General features: G+C 52.0%; 1 protein-coding gene across 1 annotated transcript; it reads left to right on the top strand.

Moving 5' to 3' along the window:
- Positions 1-1,711: 1,711 nt before the first annotated feature.
- Positions 1,712-7,836, top strand: LOC119153589 (2-hydroxyacylsphingosine 1-beta-galactosyltransferase-like). Its single transcript, XM_037400223.1, has 5 exons — positions 1,712-2,557; positions 5,438-5,577; positions 5,771-5,847; positions 6,231-6,450; positions 7,414-7,836. The coding sequence occupies exons 1-5, from the start codon at positions 1,712-1,714 to the stop codon at positions 7,727-7,729; spliced, it is 1,599 nt and encodes a 532-aa protein (XP_037256120.1). The 3' UTR covers positions 7,730-7,836.
- Positions 7,837-9,713: the final 1,877 nt, after the last annotated feature.

The raw sequence follows: 9,713 nt of genomic DNA, 5'->3' as shown, positions 1-9,713 counted from the left end.
CTGTTGAGCAGGATAAATCCCACCCACCCCAATCAAGTATGCTGAGAACTAGACCAGCTCTGTAGGCTGTAGCTCCGTGGCAACCAGCCTGCTGGCACAGGCCGGCCTGTTCCCACTGGCAGGGACGCAGGATGCTGGCCATATCCTTAACTTTCCTCGCAGGGCTTCTGCCCTCTTCTCTCTAGCCCACTGCCTTTACCTCCATCCTCCTGGAGCTCTTGCTCTGTGGGTCTGACCACCCCCTTGGTATCTGCCAGCATTTCTCATGTTTCTCGTGGCTTCTGCAGGCACAGCCACCCAGCTGGCCCTGGGTGGGAATGTGGGCACTCGTAGGGGTTGCCTTTGAGACAGGGGAGGGTCTCCGCTGGTGGCTGCCCTGTTTCTTTCCCATGTCTTGTCCCCACTTGGGACAGGGAAGCGGTGCAGGAGGTGGGGAGAGCATGGCACTTCTACTCTGCCATGTCTGCACCCCCACATGCTGTTGCTGGCCAGAGATACCCAGCTGCTGAGGGGAGTCTGAAGATTGGATAAGATTGGATCTTATCCATGACTTTCTTTACTGCCTCTTAATTGATCAGGCAATAGCGGAGAGGCTGGCAAAAAATCTTGTACCAAATTCTGCTCAACCACATCCCTGCAGCCCCCCTGGGCTCAGCGTAGGGGGCCGTCCAAAACCTGCTTATCATTTTTCCCATCATAACTCCCCCCCGCCCCCCACCTTCCTAGCATGTCTGAACTGGGTCCTCAGGACATGGCTATGCTTCTAACTATTCCCAAATAATTATCGCTTAATTCTTCTCCCAAAATAATGTAAGGTGTGGGTGAGGCGCGTTCGCTTCCAGTGATGTAGCAACATCCCTTGCACAACAGAGACATTGGGTGTTTCACCAAGCTGGGGGTGGGATGGCGGCCGTAGGAGTGTGACTAAGGGGCGTCAGCATGCTGCGGGTGTTGCGCGTTATCTCTGGGGCTGCCTTCTGGGTTCGCCTTCTTCCAGTGCATCAGCATCCTGGCGCCTGCTTTCCTTTCCCAGCCCTTTCCCTGGAGCCTCCCCACCCTCCCATGGCTGCTCCGTGGCAGGGCTCCCCGGGGCTGCGGTTCCCCACAGAGGGTCCTGCCCTGTGCCGGGCTCGCTCCCGCCCGGCTGTGCTGGGCAAGGTGGCTTGGCAGCCTCGTGAGGGCTGAAGCTGGAGCGTGCCTTGCGGCATCCCCACCGGGCTCCACAGGTCTCCCAGCGAGATCACAGACATCAAGGGCTCTGAGGGAACCGGCCATTCTGGCTGGGCAGAAATAGAAATGAGATCCGGCTGGGTCGGTAGCGGTAACTGGGGGCTGAGCAGCCGGTGGCGGTGCTGGTGCTGTGACCTAGCAGAGCTCCTCCAGCCACTCGCCCTCCCTGACCCTCTGCAGGTGGGTCTGCTGGCTCCTGAGCGGTGGGAGCACAGAGAAGTGGGTTTGAATTTCTGGAAAACTCCCCTGATACACCATGATAGCTGACTTTGTTGGGGTTTTGTGGGTGTGTTTTTATGGCTTTTTTAAAATTGCTTTTTGTTGGCTTTCTGGTTGTTTGGTTTTTTTTCCAGCGATGGACTCCAGGTCACTCCCAGCTCACAAGCTTCTGGTCTGCAGCTACAACCCTAGTTGTCAGTTGCCCAGGTACATGATGGAGCATTTCATACTATATTAATGGCATCTTTCTCTCCTTGCAGCAATGAAGATGATAAAGGTGCTACCGTGTCCTGCTGCTCTTCTCTTCCTAGTGGCTGCATTTGCTCTGGAGCCATCCCACTGTGCCAAGGTGTTGATCATGCCCACCGTCGTCTTTGACAGCCACTTGCGAGTCTTCATGCGAGTGGCAGAGGCGCTGACTGACCGAGGCCATGACCCCGTGCTGCTTCTTCATGAGAGTCGGGATGTGGAAACCTACCTGCCTGGCTTCCGTGTGCAAAGGTACTGGGGTATCTTCAGCACAGAGAGTGCGGACGCCTGGGTGCAGGAGAAGATAAAGCGTGTCTTCCAAGGGAAGATGACCTCTCTGGAGATGTTTTCCTTTTTGGAGAAGTACCTGGAAAACTGTGACCTGGTGCTGGGAAACTCCACCCTTCTGCAGAAACTCCAGCGTGAGCACTTTGATCTCCTGCTGGTGGACCCCAATGAGATGTGCGGCTTTATCCTGGCCCACATCCTCCGTGTCAAATATGCTGTGATCTCCACTGGCTTCTGGTTTCCAGCAGAGATTGGTGCTACTTCCCCCATTGCCTACGTCCCCGAGTTTAACTCCCTGATGACAGACAAGATGGGCTTCTTTGGTAGGACTTGGAATCTCCTAGTCTACATGATCACCCGTGTGGCTACAAAGTTGGTCATCCTGCCCAAGTTTGAGCGTCTCATGGAGAAGCACAGGGTGGAGCCCAGGACATCCATGTTGGACCTTGTCCATGGAACTAGCCTCTTCTTCCTCTGTAATGACGTCGTGCTGGACTTTCCCCGCCCAACGCTCCCCCATGTCATTTTCACAGGGGGGATCCTTGCTGAGCCTGCAAAGCCCCTTCCAGTGGTAAGTGCAGGAAAGATCCAAGTTGTGATGACACATCAACCCAGGGAGTTATCCAGTACAGACCTCCTTTTGAAGAACCTCTGCTCTGAAGCCCCAGGAGCCTGGAAAGCTGCTGTGTTTTGGCACTTGGGTGCGGCAAGGAGACGGGGAACAGTGAGGATCTTAGGGTTGCAGGGAGGGTGTGGAATTAAGTTGTCCACCCTGAAGCGGGATTTGGTTTCACTGTCCATGGAAGATAGCATGTGGGAGTCCTGGATTGGCAGTGTTGCCCCTGGGATCTGATCATGAGTAGTATGTTTGTTCCTACACTTGAAGTGGAAGTGGGAAGAAGAGTCTCCATTGCTTCATCCATGATTTATGTCAATCCAGAAATTCCTCCTTAATCCTATTTCTTTCAGGGCATTTCTGCCCTCGAGCTTGTAGTTTTAAGAACACATAGGGGAGAGCTGTGCTTGTTTCCCCCACCAAATTCAATGTGGAATTCCAAAGTGTGCAGAGCTGAAGTGTATCATCTCCTTTTCCTCAAGGTCCAGCCCTGAGAGAAAACTCCCCAGGCATCCCAGAGTCTTTCTGTGGCCTGTGCCACTCTATCCCCAGTAATAAATCCAGAGTTACGAGCTCTTAAATGCTCCAACCGAAGGCAATACTGGAACAGAGCAGACTTGTCTGCCATTCCTCCCATTGCCTTCCCACTTTTACAAGCACTGGGAGGGGATAAAGTGGGATAATGACACTTGGGCAGTCAGGTTGTCCTGATGTCCTGGCTGAGGGACTGAAATGGAGAAAAGATTCAAGTTTCATATGATTCGAGGCTTGTCAAGATCTCTGGCAGCTTTAATTGCGACAGTGAGTGCTGATTTTTTTTCCAGTTAAAAGGAAAAAGCGAGGTTAGGTGCTTGAGAACAGAAGTTCTCTGGATGCATTCGGCTGCACATCACCCTTTCCCGTGGGGCTCGGCATGCAGGCAGTGCAGCGCACGTAGGGTGCTCCGAAAGCCACGTCAGAGCACGGCTGCCTCACAGCTCTTGCAAAACGCTGGCTTGGTCCAACCTGGCCGCGTACGTGCCTGCCCTGTAAAGAAGGGAGTTGTTTGCTGGGGCATTACTCATGTGCTTCATGGCTTCCAGAACAGAGCCCAGGGCACCTGAGGGAAGAGCGATGGCGATGAGAGTGGGGCCCTGCGGTAGGCGGTGGCAGTCATGCCAGTGGGTAGGCGTGTTCGCATCCAGGTTATGGGATGCCAGCAGAAGAGAAGGGTCTCTAGAGGTCTAGATGTAGCTTAAGAAATCTCCCGTGTGAACTGGAACAGTTACATGATGAAGGTGTTTATTTCCTCGTGTTTGAAACGCTGTGATCGGTTCCTCTAATTAGGACTCTGTGAAACACCGATGTGTGTTTGAGAGATGGTGAGAACTTTTGGTGGTCAGCTGTGCTTCCCTAGCAACTTTCACGCTGTTTCTGCAAGTCAAATGCTAAGGCCCAATTAGAATGGATAACATAATCATTGTTTTATGAGTCACTGTAATTTAGAAAAGTAAAACTAGGGTTTTCTCTTCTTTAGCAGTTTTGGTGGTTGTGTTGCTTAAAGGATGTGAACCCAAAGAGGATGGAGAAACCAAAATCCCTTAGTTGAAAACTTCTTTGATTCTTGGCTGTTGAGTTGTTTTAGGGCTTTTTAAGCATATCTGCAAAGATTGGTCTGAGTCCCTGAAGCACACAACAAAGACAAATATCCCCAGGCAAAACCACTATGATAGGCTTTTTAACTCCTCTGTGCTAAAATCCCCCAACCTGTACACTACTAATAATATTTTATATTCATTATTATATTAATATCATATTAATATATTTATATTCAGAATATTAATATTCTGAATTAATTATCCTATTTTTCTCCTTTAATAACAGGAAGAGCTTTTTTTTTCCCTCCATGTTCTTCTGTGGTGTTTATTTCAAGGAAGTATTCCTGTCCATAGACAGACTTTGTGAAACTTCCCTGAAGTGCTCCTGACTGGGGCACACGGGAAACTTGAAGCCAAGCAGGATCCATAAGGAGAAATAGGCTCAGCCCAGCCTGGCATAAAAGGGAATAGTCTGTGTTTGCTCCATGGCAGCTGTGGTGCCTGATTTCTTCTCCCTGCAGCCTTCTGGCCCTGGCTGGAAAAAAATAGGGAGTGTTCTAGATACACAGCTGTTCATGCGGCGTTAGGGGCAGCCTCCAGATGAAAGACAAACAACAGTGGTGTTTGCTGGAGCTGTACCCACCGCTGCCCAGTGACCAAAAAACCTAAATCTGCTGTCTGCAAGTAGCTGTCAAGGGTGGATAGAAGCCTCCCGGCAAGATGCCAAAACCTTCTGCCGCCTCCAGGAGCTTTCGACGTTGAAGCATTTGTGGGGAATCTCGGCGAGATGCTTCTGGCTCTGCCTGCACAGTCTGGTCTGTTGTACCAGACTGGGCTGGAGGCACTGACAGACCTCCTGCCTTAGCAGTGGTGGAAAATAGCCTTCCTCTTTTTTTACTCCAATTTCCTTCTCTGCTCTGGCTGCTCCTGTGTGGGCCCTGTGTTTCCAGAGCCCGCCTTGCCAAAGAGTAATTGCATTAACGCTGAAGCAGGAGGTAATGTATGAAATGCCAGGTCTGGACACCTCCCTGCAAGCTCCCAAGCCTAGCAGGTGCTCAAGTAATTTCTGCCTGGCTGGGTGCAGAAATCACAGTGGCTTTAGAGTTCATTGCCTGGTGAAAACCACGTAGCTTTGTGCTCCAGGTGGACTTGGCTTCTTCCAAGTCCAAAGTAGACAACTTTCTGCTGGCAGAAGCAGTGGTGGGAAGGGCCTTTCTCCAACAAGACTTCAAGGCAGCTGTGTGTGTTTTGCCTGCAGGGTCTGCGTCTCTGGGTGGAAGCAGCAGATGCAGGTGTTGTTGTTGTCTCCTTTGGCATTGGGATCCGAGCTCTTCCGAGCGATTTGGTGGAGAAGATGGCTGGCGCGTTCGCTCGCCTCCCGCAGAGGGTGGTGTGGAGGTGAGGAGGGGATGGGATTCCTTTTAATGAGTTGGATGAAAATCAGTGTTGAGGAATGATTAATCTCAAAACACAGAATTTGCTTTCCATCTCTTGATCTGATTGAATTTATAATTACTGTGTGCTGCTTTTCCCTTGTGTTTCTTTTCTCCCCCTCCCCCCCGCCACCCCCAACCTTTATCTCCTCCCACAGATACTTTGGGCAGAAGCCAAGAAACCTGGGTGAGAATACGCTGATGATGGGGTGGCTGCCCCAGAACGACCTGCTAGGTAAGGGCTGGGCTCTGTGTGTGTGTGCCACTAGCAACATCCCTGGAGTTTAGCCCAAACCACAGCAAAGGCATGTGAGGACAGCAGCACCTGTGTGGGTCTAAGTCTGTTGCTTGTTGTGAGTCTAATTTGTACAAAACATGGTCCTTGCCTAACACCTGCTTGAAGCTGCATCTTGGCCCCTATCTCCCTCCTCCTCCAGGTGCTACTCAGCAAGTTTGGGGCTACCAAAAGGCAGGTGTGTTCCCAAAGGGTAACATACTCTGCTCAGCGTGCCTGGCTTTCCCTAAACAGTAAACATCAGTGCTGTGTGCTGAGGAAGCCACCAGCAGCCCTGTTCCAGCGTGGAAGGCACTGACCTGCTGCTGTTTCTTTGCCCACAGGCCACCCCAACGTGAAAGCCTTTGTCAGCCACTGCGGGATGAACGGTGTATTTGAGGCAATTTATCATGGGGTGCCAGTGGTGGGGTTTCCTTTCTATGGGGACCAGTTTGACATCATGACCAGAGTGCAGGCAAAGGGCATGGGTATCCTCATGGACTGGAGCAGAGTAAAAGAAGAGGATCTTTACCAGGCTGTCGTCACAGTTATCTCTGACCCCAGGTGAGGCATCGGGAAGCACTGAGCTCTTCCTCAATGCAGGCTGTGCGTAGGGACCACTGTGTCTTTGTGTGGAACCCTGTGCAGCCTGTGGTGGCTCCTAGATGGAGCAGAGCTGCAAGCATTGCTCAGGCAGCCAGATGTGTTAGTGCCTCAGCATCCTGAGATGCGGTCCAGGAGGAGATGCTGCAGCATCTGCTGTTAGAGAGCGTGGTCCAGTCCTGTTTGACTCTGTAATATTCTTAGAAAGCTCTCTGAGATGCTGAGGCACAACCTCTTCTCCTTTTAACACCAGCCTGTCATCAGGGAAAGTGGGATCACAACCTCACCTTGGGATGTCCCTGGTCTTGCCCAAACAGTGCAGAGAGGGGACTGCAGGTAACACTCCCTCCGTTCCTTCTGACAGCCAGATACTCTGCCCTCTCCTAGATCTGCTGCAGCGCAGCAATGCAGGGCTCCCACTTTCTAATGGGGCACATGCAGCTGCTAGTGTTGGAAGTGCTGTCAGAGACCTTGATTATTTTTATTATTATTATTTTGGGGGGGTTACCTACTAGGAGCTCTCAACTACTGACTTCAGTATAAGTTGTTAAGGTGGGTGAAACTCTGTACCTTAAAGGATTTGGCAAGTCATCAAGTGTGCGGCTGTTGCTGGTGAGGTCTTTGGGTGCAGACTCCCCTCGGAAAGCAACAACCCCCATGAACCCACTGAGCAGGGACTTGGGAGCTGAGCTGCCAGCCTTGTTAGCAAAACACAAAGTGAAGCATGCTCTGCCTCACACTGCCATGGCTAACGCTTGCCATCAGACTGGCTTTCAGAGGCATATGTGAAGAGAATCGTGGAAGAAGTTTGCTGCTACCCCGAAGTATTATTTGGGACTTGAAAGCTCCAGTGGACACCGCAGACCAGTTTTCAACGACGGAGCTCCTGTCAGAAGGATAACTTCTTGTCTTCTCCCCTTGCAGCTACAGAAAAGCAGCCAAGCTCATCTCGGCTTTGCACCTGGACAGACCGATGCACGCTCTCAACAGGACAGTGTACTGGCTGGAGTACATCCTCCGTCATGACGGGGCACCGTATCTTCGCCCAGCTGTTTACGACCTTTCCTTATATGAGTACTTCTGCCTGGACATCTTGGCTCTTCTCTTGTTGTGTCTGGCTGGTGTTGGATTCGCCCTCCACAAGTGCGTGGTGTGGTGCAGAAGGAAGGGGGGCAGCCCCATGTACCAGAATGGCAACTGCATGAAAGGCCACTTCACAGAAGAGAAGAAGTTGCAATAGTGGCTCAGCATGTCCCAGGGCACATCCCGTCACTGTGAAACGAACTGCTGCCGTGCCAAGAAATGTATGGCACGCAGGCACGGAGCGAGGCGAAAGATCGGCAGGTCTGGGTGAGGAGAGGGGAGGGAGGAGCGCTGCAGGGACCTGCGTGCACACCTCTGTGTGCGGCGCTGGGGGCGGGGGCGCGGGCTCAGGCGTGGGTGAATGCACTTGGCCAGGATGCTGGGAATGGGGCATGGGTAGGTAGACTTCCAGGGAGATGTGCAGGTTGTTCCCTTTGTATTGCAAGTGAGGTTAGATGTTGGTGTTGCTCTTTGGGCTTTTTGGATCTTCTGCGGAGGCTCTGGAGGTAAGAATAACATTTCATGTGTGGCAGACACCCTTTTCTCCTCTGCCTTGTTACCCAGAGCCCTGCGGGTCAGGATTCCTTTATATGCAGGTGAGGAACTCGCGTAGAGCTGTGGACAGGGAAGGGCACTGAAAGTATCACCTACAAGAGAGTGAAATCGGTCTGGTTTAAGTTCTGTGGGTAAATATTGTTCTTCCTGCTTCAATCAAGCCATCCTGTTTGTGTTTGAGCTAAATTATTATTTTTTAAAATAAAGTTATATTCTTTCTCCTGTGTGGAAGTTCTCTGGCCTTGGTTTAATGTGGACCTGTGATCCTTGTAACAGGATGTTGTTCAAGCAAGATTAAAGTGCTTTTCCCTTCTTGTCGCTGCTGCTATGGTCGCCACATACCTCTGGATCCCTACAAACCTCCACCAGCAATTCCTTTTGGTCTTCCCACAGGATTTCAGGCAGTGCCTTCCCTCCCCTGCCAGCATGTGACACGCACCCATGCCCATGGAGTCTCCAAATCGGTGGTAAAAGAAGAATTTGGAACAGATGCAAGGATGGCAGGAAGAAGAGACAGTAGCTGGGAGAGCTGGTCCTGGGCAGTGGGCCATGCAGTAAGTTTATAGAAGCAGCAAGATCTGCTTTTTCTGAAGAAAATGCCAGTGTGAACAGGCATACCAGGGACACGGCATGGAGTGATACCTACGTATTTCTGTTCAGGCTGGGCTCTAGGGCATGTGGTGCTGGCTGCTGGGCCGGATGGCAATGCACACACCAAGGGCACAGGGCTCTGCTCCGCACTCTCGACTGGGGCCACCACAGTGCTGGCATGCGCTGGAGGTAACCTTGTTGCCGCAGCTGCCTTTGCTAGTGTTTCCAGGCTCTGCTCTTGCTTGCTAGTGCACGTTTCTCTTTCCAGATGAAAGGTGCACTGCCACGTGCAACCTAGCGAACAGCAGTTTGGCTGGCTCATGGGATGCTCTGGGCTGGGACAGTGCCTGGCTCTGGCTCAGTGGCTCCTCCGAGGCTCGGCAGTGCTGCCTCCCCTCCCCTCCCCAACCCTCAGCTAGCAGAGGGGCTCTAGCGACACAGGCTTTGGATGAGAATCTCATTTGCCATCGAGGATGGATGAGATGAGCCCATAGACCTAAGCTGGGACCTGTAATTACCCTGTGGCAGAAGATGCTCTTCCTGGTGTTTCTTGCTCGTTCTGGGGTGCCCGAGCTTGCCTGTGGTCAGTGGTGGGCACAGCAAGCCATCAGCCTTGCTCTGTAGCAGCCCTGTGTGGCTTCATGCCCTCTGAGCTGGGGATGTGTCCCTGGTGTGGGGGGATCAGAGCCAGGTCAGCTGCTAACAGATGGTAGGGAGAAAATAGGGATTGTAGAAACACTGGCTGCCTGGCACCTTTCTGTGAGCTGAAATTTGAAGGTTGATGGGGTTTGGGGTATTTTTTTCTGTGTGGGGAGACAACACCTCAAGTTTTGCAGCAAGCCTGCCTGTCTCCGGCTGCACAGTAGTGGCTTTGTTGCCATCTCCTAGCAGATGAGCACGGGTAAGGGGGTGGAGGCTGGACTTTTTGCTCAGTTTTTTTGTCCTCTCTGGTGTGGAAGGGGGAGATCATTACTGCTGCCTGTGTGAGTTTGGCT

The sequence above is a fragment of the Falco rusticolus genome, chromosome 9, assembly GCF_015220075.1.
Source record: "Falco rusticolus isolate bFalRus1 chromosome 9, bFalRus1.pri, whole genome shotgun sequence".
Classification (NCBI taxonomy): Eukaryota; Metazoa; Chordata; class Aves; order Falconiformes; family Falconidae; genus Falco; species Falco rusticolus.
Note: the sequence above shows the minus strand (reverse complement) of the source record. Positions and strands in the feature narration are given on the sequence as shown.